We start from the raw sequence: 18,986 nt of genomic DNA on the forward strand, positions 1-18,986 counted from the left end.
CTAGGTCATGTGAATGTGTCGTTCCAGTCCAATGAATACACTTGTAAGTGTTTTGCAACATTCACCTGAGTCTTCAGAGAAGTCCAGGAAACTTGGCTACATTGGCTAATTTTTTAGCCTCATTTGAGGAGTGTAGAAAAGAATAAAGCACTGTGTGTCAAAAGGAGCACAAATAAAAATGACAGACTAGCTGAGAAGTTCAGGTAAAATTCCATTCCACGTTTCTTTGCTTTTCACTACAGAGGCAATCTTGGCAATAATTCACAAATCATATTAATTTATATTTTAAGTGTGCTTTCGGAGATGAGTGTTTCAAAGAAACCTATGTCTTATTATTTTGTAAGTCATACTTTAAGTTTTTTAAAATGAAGTGTTTTTTTGAAGTGTGACCTATGCATTTTTATTCACTGGAAAATTTTATTGTAACCAGATGAGCAAAAAAGCACTTCTGTGAGCCATCAAATGAACATTGAAATTATAATATTGTACAGAACTCATTTTTATAGTGCTATTTGGCAAAATGGAATTTTACTGTCCTTTTGGGAAGAAGATATTTTAAGCTAATAAACATTATCTGTAATCAAAAAATGAGGGACATGACTTTGAAAACTCTTGTAAAGGTATTGTTATAAAATCAGTGATCAAAGGGAGTCTCTGCTGCCAGATGCTGTTCCCTACCACTGTTTCTTCCGTTTTCCCCTTCACTTTACATCCTCTGTGTCTTCAGTGATGATGAGATAGTGTGGAGGAGAGAGAAGGGGGCCTGAACAAGAGGACAGGATATAATAGCTCATGGGAGGAAATGCAGTTTCCTAGTCAAAGAGTAAATTATAAATTAGGGATGGAGAATTCTATCATTTTGCACATTTTTTCACATCTCTGAAATCAGGATTGTTGGGAAAATATAGGAAAATGGTCAGGGCCCCTCAGATGTTCAGAATCTTGCTGAGCATTTAATGTAAATAGGCACGTGTGCTCAGGTGTTCCTTGGTTATTGTCTAGTGTAATTGCGCATGTGCACCCAGGTGTCCTGGGTTATGGACTTAAGTATAAAGGATGAGTGGCTCTGATCTATGGCATTCCTCACCCCTGGGATGCCCTAGGGCGGGCCATGGGGAGGCTACTACTGCTGCTGGAGGCTGCTACTAGTGCCCCTGAGACCCTCTGCAAGACCACCGCCGGACCTGTAAGCTACTGAACCTGTAATCTGCTGCCGCTGAGGAAGCTGAGGACTGAGCTCCTGTTGTCTGCCAACAGCTCCTGGAATCTTTACCAATTACCTAGCATGGACCTGTGTGTGAGGGGTCTGGGAATCCATTCTGTACAATGGGTTTGAAGGGTCTGAGCCCTAGCTCTGACAATATAAATGGAAACTTAATATAACTAAAATAATAACTAAAATAATGAAACATTTTGGCTTTAGTTATGATTTGCGTTACTTTACAAGGGTACAGCTTAAAATCATTTACTTGACAAAGTTTAATGGCAGTATTTTGTCTTTCTTAGTGGTATATAAAAATAATGGTTAATATTACAATTGATGGCATCTTAAAGTCAGTGAAATATTTGAGCAGCTCTGTGAGCTCTTCCCCCATATCATAAGAAAATAACAGACAGGGAGAGGAGAAAGGAGGGAGGTAAAAGTGCGAGGGGGGAAGAACAGAGAGAGAGGGGAAAGAGAGAGACAAAGAAATGTGGCAGCTTCATATTAAAATTATCTAGGGAAGTTATAAAAATTCTACTGCCTATTACCCATAGAATGCAGTTAAAGCAGAATCTCTGGGAGTGGGCCCAGTAGTTTGTTAAAAGCTCCCCAGGTGATTTGATGCTCAACCAGAGTTGAAGAATCACTATAGTAAGGAAATTGAGCTCAGGAAAGGGGTCTTATCTCAAAGGATTTAATAATGAGGACGTAATTTCTACCTAGGAGTTGTGAGAGTCACTTAATATCAAAGTATCTTGAAAATTGTAAAGAACTATAACTAGTGTATGGTATTACTACTATTACTAATTAAACATGGTAAAGAGAACAAGAGTTATTGAGGATGAAATTAATGCAACTTGAATCATACTGAATTGATTTTAAAATGTGTGCCATTAGATTGTCTTTCGTGAATGTTGGGTCTCTCAACTATAGTGTTTGGCACATTTGACTAAAATATAGCACTACAATTTAAGTCTGTACTTCAGGAGACTTAATCTTTTCAGAGGGATTTGTTTTCTATCTATTTAATCACTTTTGCTATTGTTTTAATTTTCTCTAATTTCAAGTGCAACAGTCAAAGCTAGACCCTTTAATGGAGGTCTAACTAAAACTATTACATTACAGTGCTATGATTTTCCTGCTCCTTTTATCATAAAACAGCATTACTTCATTAAAAAAATGCTCGTTCACTAGGTTATTTCTTCGATGTAAGGTCTGTTATAGTTTCTGTAGACTGATAAGACAGCCCAAACGTCTTTGCACATGTAAAGACTCCATTTTGTACCTTAGCTAACTACTTTTCTTTCTACTCCTGGGCAACCAGTCTTGTCACAAATAGTGTTTGGTCAGCATTACAACATCTGCTGTACAGGAATGTACCTTCAATCCCTCTTTCTTCCAGTCCGTGGGGGAGAAGTTGAAGAGCAGTATTAGGTATAAAGAAGTTAAGATGTCTTCTAGATCCTAAACCTCATCCTCAAATCATGGTTTTAGTATTTGATTTAAAATTGGGAATTCCCAACACATCAGGCATATTTGTAATTTGAATATCATAAGGAAACATATAAACATAATTTTTAAGGATATTTATGTGACTGCTCATTTATTACCTTTAAGGCAAATAATCAAATATTAACTCTCTGTCTTAGTTTACTGAAATCTGAGCATAATGTTTTATTCCTAAAATTTCTGAAGATTAGATAGAGATCAGAACATTAATTCACAAATTTGAATAAAGTTCAACTTTTAATAATACAGGAATAAAAAGTCTGCCTAACTGGTTTCTTATGATGCCAAGTGGCTTGTATTAATAGGCCTCACCTGAGAACCACAGGCAAACTGCTAGGAAAATATTTTAAATGAAAAGAAAAGAAATTACTGGGAATATTTTAAAAGGTTTACCTTTTAAGTGTACCTGCTTCTGTGGAAATAATATTTCTTCCGTCCTTTTCCAGAGAGTGTAGACACAGGTGTGACGTAATGAAGAGTCAGGAGAGTAACTTCAGAAGTCTTGAGGATCAGTGTGAGTGAGATCTTGGTCTGGTTTAACTCGAGTTGAGCGTGTTCTCCAAAGGCCTGCCCATTCAGCTGCATCCAGAGTGGCCTTGTGGAAGTGAACTCCCGTGACTGACTTCCTGACGAACCTGATCTCATCACTCACGTGCCAGTGTTAATAAGCACCCTTCCTGCATGCTCATTACTTTAACTTCTTCAAACTAGGGATGCCCTTAACTTGTAAGAAGTGCCAGTTGAGGCATTTCTTTTCCATTTTTCAATGTAGAATACATCTCAAATTCAGATACAGAGTAGGAAGGTCCAGCTTAAGGCAGAAGTTTGATTATTTTCAAGTCTTGGGCGGATCCTTAACATTTTGTTGTTGTTGTTCCAAGAAACAGTTCCTAATTTCTACTCAAAGAAAACTTAATTATACCTAGGTCTTTTAGAAAGTATTAGCAAACTAAATAAACACTAATGAAATAATAAAATATTTCTAATTGTGAGTGTTTGGCCAGTGTTTTTATTTAGTGAAAGAGAACTAGAAGAGATCTCAGAGATTTTAGTAACTTCATTATATAGATTCCAAGATCCAGAGATGTGAAGTAACTTCTCCAAAATAACACTGCTATTTAGTGACAGAATCATAACTAGAAGTGTTCAAGTCTTTTTATAGGATGTGCTTTCCTTGCTTGACTTTCAAGTTTTTGTCTCAAGTTTTTTCTGAAAATAGGTGGCAGGATATACATAAATACTATCACCAAAGGTGTGTATTTATACTTATTAGGATTCTTTTGGTTGCAAGTAGCAGAAACCAATTAGCAAACCAATCTAGCCAAAAAAAGGGAGGTTGGAGAGAATTTAGAAAGGATCCGGGAATATTTCCCAGAACCCAAACAAGAGTTGAACAAATAGCCAAGCCTAGGGAAAAGTAAGAACTGAGCCATCCCAAGGCTTTTGGCAGGATGAGTTCGTATAGTTTCTCTTAAGAGTGCTGACATGACCGTATCCTTCCAGTGATTTGTGGTGTGAGTCCCTTAGCTGAAAATTCCAAGTACCAGAGAGAGCGATCATAGGCATACACCAAAAGCCACTGCTAAGGCTATTCCCACCACTTTCAGTGCCATTCCTTCTCACCCACCTCCCCAGTCTAAAGCCTGTCAGTTATTTCAAGGTCCAGCACAAACACTGTTTTTTCTATCAAAGCTCTTGATCCCCAGAGAGACATAATGTGTGTGTGTTTCATCCCAATACTCCGTGTCTCTGTTTTTTAAGCCTTATAACCCTTAACACTTTCTACTCTGTACAATACAATCCTGTAGCCCATATGGAAGCATCAGTAGTTGACCAGTTAAATTAAAATGTAGGAAGTCATTTAAAAAAATTGATATGCATTTCTATCTGCCTTAAACATTGTATCCTAAAACTTATAAATGCCAAGGTTAAGGGTTTGGATCCCTGTGGCCATGAACCCCCCCCCCCCCAAAACCCACCTTGTTAGGACAAGGTCTTTGCTTTGAATATAGGATGCTAATGACCATTGCTTGCTTTCTTGTTTAGATAATTTGTTTAGATTTTCAATTTTGGTTTCTTCAAAATGGAGCAAGAACTTAGACACTGTGAAACAATATGAATGCAGAATCCTTCTAGACTTTTATGCTTCTTTCCAGTCTCCAGTTGTCTCACCTACACTGAATTTGACGTTTTTTTAGCAACTTACCTTTATATCGGCTCTTACCAAAGCATTCAGCCTAGTATTAATAGAAACATGTCCCTCCTACCCTGCATACTCATATTTCCATAAACCCATTAAATTATAGTTAAATTGCATAATTTCTAAAACTAGCATAAACAAGTTCTAGCACAGTTTGAGCAGAAGTGTGTGGGAGTACTTGAGATTAACCTACTACCCTGTGGGCATCTGTCACTATATTTAACAGTGAGGAATTGAGGACCTTTGTTAATCTGGAAGTAAGTTAAGTGGAGGTGTAATAAGAGTGCTTTAGTTGTATTAAAATGATTTATGTACCAGTCTTATCATCCCACTAGACCAACAGATCTCAAAATATAGTCTAGGAACTGCTGAGTAGAGGGGTCCCAGAGACTCTTTCAAGGGATCTGTGAGATCAAAATCATTTTATTTTATTGCTTTTTTTTCCCTACTCTTTCTCTAAAAATTTCTTAGTTTTAGTTTCTAATATGGTAGATATCAGTAGTTAAAACTCACATAAATGAAAGCTCTTCAGAGGTCATCTGTGCTTTTTTTCTTTTAAAAACAAATTAAATTTTTAAAAAATTGACAATGTATAAATTGTATATTTTGTGTAGAATGTGATGTTTTGATATACATATACATTGTAGAATGGCTAGATCAAGTAATTTACGTCATACTTTTTAAGAATACATGTCATGGAATGTTTGAGAATGGCTGCACTCTGTGCTCCTTGAAGCCAGGAGCCATGTGTCAATGTGTTATTTATCTTTGTTATTCCTGATGTGCACCTGCATTATCTTGTACATAATAGGCACTCAGTAAATATTTGATAGATATATGAGAATAAAAAGGATGACTTTTCAGGTGTTTACCGTCTTTCAAACTGCACCAACAAAGTAGTTTTAAATAAAGGTTCCTGTATTAAAATATAGGATCTATAATTAACAGCAGTAGTGTGCAAGAGGGTGCTTTTAAAATAAAATTTAATATTTAATACCTTTCTCCCAAAATCTTAAGCATGTTTCAAAGAAGAAAAAAAAATGGTTTAGTGGAAAAAATATGAAAACGTGCTCCTGTGAGGCTTTTAAAAATATGTGAAGCCTTTAAAAAGGGAACAGGTAAATCATGCTTTTCACATTTATTTTAGAGGAGAAGGGGAGTAGGGAAGTGAACAGAGATGTGAGGTTAGAAGTAGCCAGCTGGTGGTGGAAAAATTCATTGCTGATGATTATGACTTTTCCTTCCACTTGAGTAGCATTTGAAAGCTATTTTAGGTTTGAAAAGAAGATATGATGGACAGAAAATTATGGTTTCACAAAGTAAATTTTATTGCTTTGTGCGAGTGACCTTGACTGAATAGTGAAGAAAATGGTGGCAAGTTGAAATGGGCAGGTGCTTTGGACCTGCTTTCTACCATTTCAGGTGTCATATGGAGAAAGTTGACAGCAGAAATTAACTAAAACTAGGGACTGGCTGGTTAGCTCAGTTGGTTAGAACATGGTGCTGATAATACCAAGGTCTAGGGTTCAATCCCTGTACTGGTCAGCTGCCCCTCCACCCCCCAAAAGAAAAATCTTTAAAATTAAATTCAGCCTGTCCACCTGGAGTAGTTATTGCTAAACAAGTGGGGAGCATTTACATGGGTGTTAAAAGGTAGCTCTTTTAGTATTCAATACAGTAATAACATGAAATGTGACTAAACTGTTTCCAGGGGTAGTATTCTAGGTTTATTTTTTTAGAAGGATTAATTTATGTTCTAGTATTGGACTATTCATGCATTTAAAACAGTTTTTACGTTGAAATTTCCCAGATCTTGCTACTGTTCTGACAACTGAAGAATTTTTCTTGATAAAACTTTCAGCTTCAGTGGAGAGGCAAACTTGAATGTAAGATTTATTTTTGCTTTAGGAAAATTTAAATTTTAATCATTAATTCACCAATGAGGAAATCATTTTTAGATTTTAAACTTTAATATAAATTGATTGACTTTTTAAATTAGTTCTTTTCTAGCATATTTTGGTATAAGCATGCTTCTTATCCTTGCTCATTCCAGCCATTTGATAGCCTCTACTTGAGATTTTTTGCATGTTGTATTGAGTGACGCTGTAAATATTGAATACACACTGTGTATTTTTAATTAGTACTTTTAGGAGCTATGAAGTTGTCTAGATTTTTGGAGAGAAAATGAAGAAAGGTTACTATAGGAAAGATTTTCTAGTATAAATCACGTCGGCGTGGTTCTGTTTGCACTGTACATGTTAGTCAATTCATCTCTCTGCCCAGTGAACCATATGCTTCTTTAAGACAGTACTGTATCTTAGTCATTTTTGATTCCACGATGCCTAGTTGGTGCCCTTTGCATAACAGGCATTTAGTTAATGTTAGTGGAATGAATGAAGTAATTCATCCTGAAGAGATGAATCATATATGCATTGCTGATGAGCCAGGAGATTTCCTGAGTTTCCTCTCAAAACCCAGGTGAATTCTCAAGGAAGTATGACTGAACCATAACTGTTCCTAACCACAGTCATACATTTCCAGGGGGTAGTAAAGGTGGTAACATTATGAGACATCCATATACAAGTTATATCAAGTGACCACACCACAATGCTTAGTGCCCAGTACATACAATATTGGGCACACAACAGGTGCTAGCTTTTGTTTACTTTTTCTCTTTCTCTTAGGTTTTATGTCAGGGTCACTCTAAGAATTACTAATGGTAGAGGAAATTGCATTTGTTTTAGGACAAATATTCATAGTAGTCAAAGATTCAGTTTCAACACTGTTATTCTTACAATTCTGCTGGAAAACAGAAGTCAGAGCAACTGGCAGGTTGAACTTGTAAATGGTATAATCTAGACAGTGACCCGCCCAGTTTCACAGTATGTTCTGGGCTGGCTATTCTAGTCACAGTGTATTCTAGAATTTTATTTTATTTACGTATACACACACACAACATATACATATATATCTTTGATTTAAACACAGACTAGCTGGTGGACTAATGGGTACAAAACTATGCTGTCTACCCCAAGTGAATCATTGTACAATATATGCATGTATTGAAACAACATACTGTATCCCACAAATATGTTCAAGTAAATGTTAAAATATTTTGAACAAAAAAACACAGATAACCATGTTTTTAGAAGATACTTCTCTGACAAAAACAGTAGTTTCCATATTCTTCAAATTTTATTTTATTATGCCCTTTTAAGCCACGTTATTTAGAAATAACTAAGTGTATAGAAGTTGTTATTGGCAAGGGGATACAGCAGCCCAGTAAACAAACCTGACAGGAGCCTAGTTTGTTACTAACCAAAATAAGGTTTCTCTCTACTCTGACCAGTGATATTGCTATTAACTTAATATTATTCTTTTTGTTTCCTTGATTTTTGGTATTAATTATATTTGATTGTCATATTACTATGGTTATTGTGTCAAAATGCAGTCTTGAAAATGATAAATGTAATCTCTGAATACATTTGTTATTTTTTTCTTTCTATTCAAGATAAGCTCTCATTGGAAGGAATAGTGGTACAAAGAGCTGAATGTCGACCTGCTGCCAGTGAAAACTACATGAGATTAAAGAGGTTGGTGTTTTATAACATTAAAATGATAGCTGATATTTCCTTTTGGGGATTGAGACATATGGTACTAGATTGCCTACTGACTACATAAAAACCATGGATATTATTGAAAGTGTTTGCTTCAAAAGCTGTTTGGTTTTAAAACCACATAAGAGTTTCTTTGGCTCTAGGGAATTTTGAGAACCTGGGCTGTTTATTTGAGGTATTTTAACCTACTATGTTAGTATATCCTGGAATCAAAGTTTTTAAAACTACTTTTTTAATTGTCCTTGTAAATCTTGATTCTCCAAAGACATGTAATACAATCTTTGTACTATTTTATTTTCAAAGGCTGTAATTTCCCCATAATGAATATGTATCCAAAATACTATACTGTGGTTACTGGGGGTGGGAGGTGGGGTGGGCTCAGTGGGAAATTCGTTAATGGACACAAAGAATGATTGCATTTTGTAATAATGAATATACTAATCATCCAGATTTGATCATCACATGTTATATACAGCTACTGATATTCAACTCTGTATCCCACAAATATGTATAATCAATTATGTTTCAATAAAAAAAACCCCTATACTATATAAATCAAGTATAGTTGTTAACATATCATCCTTTTTTCTTGATCTACAGAGAACTTTTTATAAATTTATGTACTTGGTTAGAGATTTTGCTTCAGGATCTCTCCCTCCCAACTTTCATGTGTGGTTAACATTTTGTAATTAGTATTTAAAGGCGGTGATTGCAAATTCTTGATACCCCAAATTCTATAACTTTCAAAGAGTCAGCAATTTTTTAAACCCTGAAAAAATGTATTATACCTGTTTCATAGTTTAATGTATTTCAGTTTCATGTGATTCAGAATTATAAGTTTGTTTGTTTATTCATTCAGCACTTACTGTCTGCTGGGTGTTTTTTTAAGAGCTAGGGAAATAGGAGTGAACAAAACAGACAAAAATCTCTGCCCTCATGGAGCTTCCATTTAGCAGTCCGAAGCACGTGGAACCAGTAGTTGAGAACACACTGCTCAAGTGGTAGCAGCAGCTTCTTGGATATCAGCATTTTCACCTATGAAAGAGGCTGTTTGAGCTGGATCATCTCTAAATTTCATATCATCTTTTTTTTCTTTTTTTTTTTTTTGTCTTTTTCGTGACCGGCACTCAGCCAGTGAGTGCACCGGCCATTCCTATATAGGATCCGAACCCACGGCGGGAGTGTTGCTGCACTCCCAGTGCCGCACACTCCCGAGTGCGCCACGGGGTCGGCCCCTCATATCATCTTTTAAATTTTTCTGCATTTCTCAATTAGTTTGGACTCTCCTGGGAATGACACAAAGGGACTGGTTTTCTTGTCCAACAATTCCTTTAATTTAAATGCCTCCTCAAGGCAGGTAAAAGGATGACAATCAAAATGAAAAGTTTTTATAACAGAAAACAGCTTTGGAAAATAGAGGATGTTTCTTTCTCTGTTTTTAGCCTGTAAGTCATTCTGAAGATTTATTTTCTTCAAATGACTACTGAAAGTGAAAATTGCAAAATCTGATCACTGAGTTGCTTACCACGATCTTATTCTATGGTCCTTATTTTCTTTAAAGGGTTTCTAGAGATTTCTGATGAGATCAGGCAAGTCACCAGCAGTGTTTATAAAATGACTGCTTATTCCTTTTTTTTTTTTTTTTTGTAAAACTTTTTTTCTTTCAAATTCACAAAAATAACAAAACACTTGAAGAAGGTACATATTAAGTGAGAAGAAAGGAATGAAAATGGCTTATTTCTTACCAAAAAAAAAAAAAAGCTTTTCGAGTATGCTAAAATATCAGCCATTAGATATTTTTGTCGTTACTTAGTGACTTAGGGAAGGAAAGATGATTTAGGAGGTAACAGTCATGTGAGTTTCATGTAGTAGATGATAGATGACATAAGTCTTGAAGACTGAAATATTTTTTAACCAAAAGAAAAAAGGCAGAGTAAAAACATTAAAATGCAGATACATGCAGACGCAAAGACATGGGGAATACTTCAGGGACCTGCGTGTATTTTAATAAGCCTGGAGTGCAGGATTTGTTTGAAAGGATGGCAGAAGCTCCCGCCCAGACTTTTTTCTTGAACTCTAGACTTACATATACAAAGTCCTGGTTGATTGTCCAGGAGTCATTTCAAATATTTAAAAAGCTGAACTCCAGATCTTTAATCCAAAACCCGCTCTACCAGCAGTCTTTCTCATCTCAGTTAACACCACCTTTCTCCTCCCATTTTCTCATTCCGGAAACTTAGTTATACCTTGACTCCTCTCACACTCCACATCCAACATATCAGAAAAATCTTGTTGACTGTACTTTCAGAATATTACACATCTATAGTCTTACCATTCGTCACCACCTGTGTGAGCTGTCATTATTTCTCACCTGGATTACTGCAATAGCCTCCTACCGGAGTTCTTGCTTCCACCCTTGCCCTACTGTGGTCTCTTCTCAGCACAGTAACCAGAGCAGTTCTTTTAAAATCAAAGTCAGATCATGCTGTTCCTCTGCTCAGGTGGCACTAGCATGCTTTCTTTACTACTCAGTAAAATCCAAGTCCGTATAGTGGTCTAAAGGGGCCACCAACATGATCACCCTACTACTCCCTACTCCTTCTCGCCATCCTCATTTCCCTCTTCTCTCCCTCTTACTCACTCTGCTCCAACCACACCAGTCTCCTAATAATCTGTGAGCACTCCAGGCACACTTCCACCTTGGGACCTTTCCACACCAGATGTTCTTTTCTGCCTGGAATAGCTATTCTCCAGATAACTGTATGGCCCACCTCCTCACCTCTTTCAAGTCTCTTCTCAATACTACCTTTACATTAAGGCCTCCCTTGGCCACCCTACCTCCTTCTATACTTGTATTATCTTCATAGCATATATCACTTCCTACTAAACTATATAGTTTACTTATATATCTTTTGTTTGTTTGGTTTTTTGGTGGCTGGTCAGTATGGGGATCCAAACCCTTGACCTTTTTGTAATATCATTGCACTCTAACCAACTGAGCTAACTGGCCAGCCTTGTTTACTTATATTTATTGCCCACTTCACCCTACTGCAGTTTAAACTCCCATGAGAATAGGGTTTGTTTTCTTGGCTTTATTTTATTTATTTATTTATTTTTTGAGCATGTCTCCTTTGTTCACACACATGTGTCTAGAATACTTCATGACATAGTAGGTAGTCGATAGCTATTTGGTGAATGAATGAATGGCACAAGATAAGTTTGGAATGTTACAGAGTCTTATATGCTATGATAAGAAATTCAAACTTTGTGTGCTATAGCTATTAGGCAGGTAATGAAGAATTTTAAGCTGGGTGGAATGTGAAGGGATTTGTATTTTAGATAGGTCATCTGGCCATAGAATAAAGACTAGAAGCAAGGAGATAAGCTAGAGGCTAATATAATAACCCAGGCACAAAATATCTGAATGACTAAAGGTGGTTTAAGCCAGAAGGGAGGCAAGACATTAGGTTTTGAGGATATTTTGAGGTAGAGTCAGTAGGACTGGATGAACTCACTTCAAACTTATGTGGTTGTGGGATGGGAGATTTCTCTAGTTGGTAATGGCTCTTGTGGCCTGGGTGCACATCCTGCTGTGAATATCCCAGATTGACTTCATACCATTCTGTGCATTGAGATGAGAGGAGAGGGATAGGGAAGTTTCTGTAGTTCCTGTGTATATTTTAATTTAAATCCTGGTTGGCAATTTACATGAAAGACTTGAAACAGAAGGTACTTTAAATTGCAGGAACAGTACCATTTCATTGGGTAAATTATCAAAATAGCAAAGTAATCCAAGTCACAAGTTGTGTCTCATGTATTTCGTTTATAATTACACAACATTTTTGAATGTATACTGTGATCACTAAGGTGAGGCTTAAATTTTGAAAAATCACAAAATACTATTCTTACTCCAGACAGATGATAGTCTTTGAACCTGAAGAAACACACACACAGACACACACACACACACACACACACACACTCACACGATCACCTAAAGAATCTATGTACTGACAATATAATGGAGACAGGAATAAGAAATGTGGTGGTGCTATTGAATGTAAAATGGAAAGGCAAATTTCCACATTTAGGTGACATTAAGTAGAGTGTTTGAGAATAGAATTGGCAAGTCAGTACTTGAGATCTCCTATACCCAGATATTTCACACATATGCTCAGAAATTTTCAGGGGCTCCTTCTGACTGTGTACTCCTTAATGACATATAAGTTTTTTTGATAATCTGGTTCTTGTGTCACTTTCTGGCTTCATTTTCAGCTCTTCACCTTTATATAGACATCATATAGTTCTTTCACAATACAAGTTGTTATCCCAGGAATGCTAGGCACTTTCCCTTCTTAGGCCTTTGTTACTTACACGCTGCATCCTCTACCTAGAATGTCTATCTACTTTCTACAAAGATCCCTCTGAGCCTTTAAAGCTAAGCCAGGTGTTAGTGAAACCTCCTCATAGTTTCCATTCCTCCCCCCAGTTTGGATCTATCATTTCTCTTTTCTACATTGCCACATACTTATTTATTCTTACTTAATGCTATATATAAATGTCTGTGTTTTCTACTGTTTAGGGAGTACATACTTGCATCTTCTACAAGATTATGAACTTCATGAGAGCAGGGACTATGAGTTTTATTTTTCTTTCTTCTTTCCTTCCCACTCTCCCCCCCTCCTTTCCTTCCTTCCTTTTTGCATTCTTGGTACTTAGTATAGTGCATTACAAGTAATAAATATCCAAAAGTATTTTTGGGGTTGAAATGGATTTAAGTAGAAAGGAATAGCAAAGTTAGGTACAGAAACATGGGAATGATCATAATGCAGCTTCTTTAATTTTTTTTACTCAGAACTACACTTGAAACCTGGCCTTGATTTTTTAGTTTCATACATATATATTTGTGTATGGGGGTATGTGTGTGTGTGTGCTTGTGCGCACACACACACCCCCCTTACTTTGAGAAGGAGAAAGTGATTATGAAACAAATAAAGAAATGTTTCATCAACAATAAAAAAGTTTTTCAAAATATGAAGTAAAAAATGAAGTCTTTCATTTACAGAGAATTAGAAGAGAAAGCACTTTTTTCAAAGAAAACTTTCTTGACTTAAAATCAGTGAGTTTTTTACATTTAACTAGCAAGTTATTATATTTTAGAAAATAGTAGCTGAGCTGTACTCTTAGTAACATGAATGGCTACATTACAAAGTGTATTTAATATTTATAAATAATGTTCTTTAAGAATGATTCATCTTATTTTAGTGGGATTTAATTTTAGTAATAAATTCTTATTATAGCTGTCTGCCATTAAATTTTGGCTGATAAATTAACCAGATGTTAAGAGAATTATAACTTCCATATTTTAAAAAGGGACTTATTTAATTTTTAGTTGAATCATAATGGTTGTACATATTTATGGGGTACAGAGTTATATTTCAATATGTGTATACAATGTGTGATGATCAATTCAGGATAATTAGCATATTCATTGTAAAACTTATTTCTTTGTGATGAGAACGTTTGATGTCCTCTTTCGTAACCTCCATATTAATCAAATGTAGGATAGTAAGACTCATTCATTTAAATAGAGAAAATTAAATACATACTAGTATTATAGTAATCCAAGAAATATGTAAATCCTTCAATCAGGGAAATTCAGGTCAAGAAAGACATGATTATGCTGTAATTTTCTTTTGTCAGATTCCATCACATAAAAAAATCATGCAGGAATTCAGTTAGCCACCAAGAAAATCTTTAAAAAAAAAACCCAAAACAAACAAACAAAATGAATAACTTTGTTTGCTAGTCTTTAAATTGTAGCAACCTAACCTTTCATGTGGAGAAGAAAAAAGCATTTCACTGCTTCCATTATTTTCTCTTTATCTGACATTATTTGGATTGATCTGAATATTTTATGAGGAGAAAATTTATTTTGAATTGGTAAATATAAATATATTTAATATCAGGTCATGTCTGATGTACTAATTAAAATTGATTTAATTTGGGTTTTATTATGTATAACTTAGTTCAACCTCTTGAATTTTTTCTTAATCTTTGAATGATAAATTATATGATCATCTTATTTATAATTTATGTTGTACTTCTTTGTTAAATGTAAAGGGACATAAATATGAGACAGTTATCCTAACATGTTTTCTTGTAGGAAAGTCATAGTGATAAGAAAATAAATGGCTTTTTAACTTCTGCATGTTTATTTTATATCACCAACTCATCTAAAAATACTTGTCTCAAAAATTTTTATTTTTAATTATTTCAGTGTTTATGGGTTTTCTACAAAAACCTAAGAAAGTTTCCCTGTGGAAACCTGTGGAGGGGTGAAGGAGAGAAAAATTTGAGGCTCTTTTTCATGCTAAAACACCAGATGTTAGAAAGCAAGTTGTGATTCACATTCTTTCCTGGGGAGAGGTTATCTTGCTGTATCTATCTGCCTAGATTCCTAGTGTAGCATATATAGTAAAAGATATCTTAGAATATCTTGCTCTAATGGAAGAGGAAAAATGACCCCCTCATTCAGTAAATCTTTACTTAATTTGTGGGTGATGTGATTCACCTGTGGGTGAACCAGATTCATGCCCAAAGAAGTTTCTGCAAATAAAATTTTTGCTTAATGTAATAACAATACTGAAGCATTTTCTTCTCACCCATTTAAACTAGTATTTGAATATATTTGATACTTGTAATCTTGACTTGTGTGTGTGTGTGTGTGTGTGTGTGTATATATATATATATTTTTTTTTTTTAAAAAGATGACCGGTAAGGGGATCTTAACCCCTGACTTGTTGTTGTCAACACCACGCTCCCCAAGTGAGACAATCGGCCATCCCTATATAGGGATCCGAACCCGTGGCCTTGGTGTTATCAGCACCACACTCTCTCAAGTGAGCCATGGGTCGGCCCTATTTATATATAAATTTTATAAGGAGTAATTTTATAAGTGATTTTTCTTACATATTAGGATGATTGTCTCTTTGTATTTAAAAAAAGAGTGCAAAGTGAACTATAAATAGGATGATCATATAATTTATCATTCAAAGCAGGATACTTTTGAGGACACTGCTCTGAGGCAACACTATAAATTATAACTGTCCCAGATAAACTGGGATGTACAGTCGACTACCCCTCATATAGCCTAGTACACTAAAATGCTAACCTTTAAAACAAAAACTAAAAGAGTCAAATAATGAAAGTGCTGGCAGTTAGGAAATTCATACTAGAAATTCTAGATTAGAGGAAACCGCTCTGGGTGAATGTAAATTGTGTGGTTCCCAGTAGGTACACAAAGTTGGAATGTGATGGTACTGTGTTAATTTTTTCATGTGAATTTTTATGTAAAGTTTATTGAACAGCAAAATGAATAATAAACTGAAAATAGTTTTACAGAAAAACATTTTTCTGTCAACCACAAAAAAAGTCGAGGTTATAGCAGTAACTCAATTCTATAACATAATTTTATGACCAGGGAAATATAGTATGGGATTTTAGCTTTCTGGTAATCTTATTTGAAACAGAGTTTTTGGTAAATATTGAGGTTAATAGTTAATATGTTCAAATCAGTTAATAGCTTTCATTTGTGAGTATCAGAAAACCAAATGTAAACTAGCTTAAAAATAAAAGGAAAAAAAAGTTCATTGATTCACATAATTGAATTCAGTGTTACTGTGGTCTTTAGCCATACCTTCATCTAGAAATTCAGTGCTCACCTGTTTCTAATTTTCTTGGGTCTGTCTTTCTCCAGCTTGACTGTTGTTAGGCTGGCATTTTTCCTAGTGGCAACATAGCTGCTATGGCTCCTGCCTCTTGATTCATATGGCATCACAGGAGTTACATGACTCTATCTTCAACCAACCATGAAACAGAACTCTCTACTTCCTTCAGTGGGCCAACATAGGTTCTGAGTCTATCCCTGAACCAATAAGTGTATCAGTTTAGATGGAATTGCATGGACTGGTTAGGGCTTGCCTGTGGAAGTGTATAGGTGGTAGGGTCAGTCCCATCCAAAGCAGGTGGCTGCTACTTAGGAAAGGGTGGAGTAGAAGCTAGAGAGGTAATCATCAGATCCACAGCAGAACTCTTTCTACCAGAAAGCATCTTAGGGATAGGAAGCATTCATCAGGGTCAGTCCCATCCTTGATTACTTCCTCCAAGGAAGGACCATTTTCTCTCTCTAAAGAGAGTTAAGACTTTTATTAAAAAGCAACTCTGGAACTACAAAGATACCTTCATAATGAGGAGAGGTTGGACTCTGGAGTCAAACTGCCTGGGTTCAAAGACTGGCTTCTCCATTTACTGTCTATATGATTTTGGGAAAAGGTTAGTTTTGCCCAAAAAAGTTAAAAAAAAAAAAAAAAAAGTTAGAACGAAGGTCTGCACTTATTCTTACATCCTTTCCTCTCGAACTGCAACTTTTAAATTACCCGCTTACAAGTGAAGGATTATGTGAAAGAAGCTGGATGTCTTCATTAAAATGTAACAATTTATAATATAAAATTTACTATAAACAGATAGGTGTAATGAAAGTGCAAAACTAACAATGGGATAAAACTACTGCAGAAAGCTAGACAAGGTGTTTTATCCAACGCCCCCCCGCCCCAATTTTTTCCCCCCAAAATTAATTAAAAGACTAAAACAGGTCCTCATGGAGAATGCTGTTTGGTGCAAGAAAGACACCTTAGAGAGACTCGAGGGTAGAGATCACCCTCTTTCCTCTAAAGAGCCAAAGCAGTTGTCTCTCCCACAGCCCTTGAGCTGTAAACTACCACTGAAGATTTACTACTGTGATGAAATAAGGATTTCCTAATGATTGTAAAAGCTGTCGAGAATGTATATAAAAAATTAAAGTACTGGCATAATTAAACAACAGACAAAGGTTTTATTTATACAATTTCCTTCTTTCAAGCCCTCTGATATTTTTACTTTAAGGTAGGAGTAGGAGAGGAGTCTTTTCTGTACCTGAGTGCTGTCTCACCCAGAATATCTCTCATCATCTTTGTAATTACCCACCTCTTCTGACTGCTCTGTTGTGTTCCTCAGCTGGTGACTCTCCTGAGGTACCTAAATGTGTGATTTTTAAAATATGGGGCTGTAAGTCTTTTTTAATCAAATATTTTTTTTTAAGGCCAGAGAACAGCAAGTTCCTTGGGGTTCTGGCCTCTTCTTATTCTGCTGCCATTCCAGCTCAAGTGTGCACTATATCAAATCCAGTCATTTTCACTGTTCCTAAATGCATCTTGTGCTTTCATGTCCTGCTGTTTGCAGTGCTCTTTGTTTGCTTTTCTGCTTACCACACTCCTATATATATCTTTTAAGATTCAGTTCAAATATCAAATTTCCCCAGCCATTTCTCTCCACATAATATAAGCACCATCTCCACCAAGCACCTGCTGTCCTTTTTCTAATAAACCACTAATCATATTTTGCTTTTTGTTTTACTTTTATTACTTTTGTTTTTGTCTACTAGATTGTAATGACCTTGAGGTTTATGTTCAATAAACACTAGTACAGTAACTGAGCAAAAATCATCATTTTAAAGTTAGGGATTTATATTTGTACCTTAATTGATGAATCACTAGAACTGATAGTTTTGGGGAAAAAATGCATTTAGCAGTGTTTGAGATTCAAATTATAAGTCCTGAGAAGCGGTGTTCGCATGTGGTGGTATTTCTACAAAGCCTCACAGCTTTGCGGGATAAAAATACCTCAGTACACAATTTCTTTGTTCAGTCACAGTTGAAAATCAATAGGGCTAACTTTACGCAAAACTGTGAAGTATGGAGAGTTTGTCTTTGTTATCTGGGCATCTCCTTTTTTCACTTTTTGCCCTTAACAGTGTCTATCTTTAGGCATCTACTTTTTATCTGTTCTGATCCTTTCTAGCTGTCAATTCTGAATACATTTTAAGAATGAATGGGCATAAGTCAAACTAGGTATTAGACTTTAAACTGCTCATTACTAAGTGTGAAATAAAAGCTATTAGATTACCTGTTCAAGGTATTTGAGTAGGCAGATTTAAAAAAATTTTTTAAAAATTTTTTTTATTTTTTATGGGGAAGGAAGAGAAGTCATTGAAGTTCTATTTATAGGTTGACCCCAAACACAAAATTGAGTACTTGTGGTTTGCTAGGGGATTTGTCACCGGGACAACCATTTCTGCTTCCTGGGACAAATGGGCAGTTCTGGCCTAGCTGCATTTGTTGGAGATCTGTCCTGAGGATTTAAAACTGGCTGCTGAAGGTGACTCACAGAAGTGGCCAAATTCTCTTAGGCGGGACAAGGATCATCATTGACTAGTCCATATGGTGCCTTTGTATAAATTAGAAAAGAGTGCTCCTTCTTCAAAGTGTTTTTATTTTTATCTGTCAGAAAATTGTATTAATTTACAGATTTGGTTAAACAAGACATTACTGCCATCTGCCAGAAAATTTTCACAGTGATT

At 35.6% G+C, this 18,986-nt stretch overlaps 1 protein-coding gene across 1 annotated transcript in view; it reads left to right on the forward strand.

The window, feature by feature from the left end:
* Positions 1–18,986, forward strand: part of GTF2F2 (general transcription factor IIF subunit 2) — a 183,949-nt gene that overhangs the window by 84,732 nt on the left and 80,231 nt on the right. Inside the window, exon 5 of the mRNA XM_063102913.1 lies at positions 8,425–8,506. Coding sequence (XP_062958983.1) covers positions 8,425–8,506 — 82 coding nt within the window. The remainder of the gene's footprint in view (positions 1–8,424; positions 8,507–18,986) is intronic.

Source organism: Cynocephalus volans, chromosome 7, assembly GCF_027409185.1.
Source record: "Cynocephalus volans isolate mCynVol1 chromosome 7, mCynVol1.pri, whole genome shotgun sequence".
In the NCBI taxonomy this organism is placed as follows: Eukaryota; Metazoa; Chordata; class Mammalia; order Dermoptera; family Cynocephalidae; genus Cynocephalus; species Cynocephalus volans.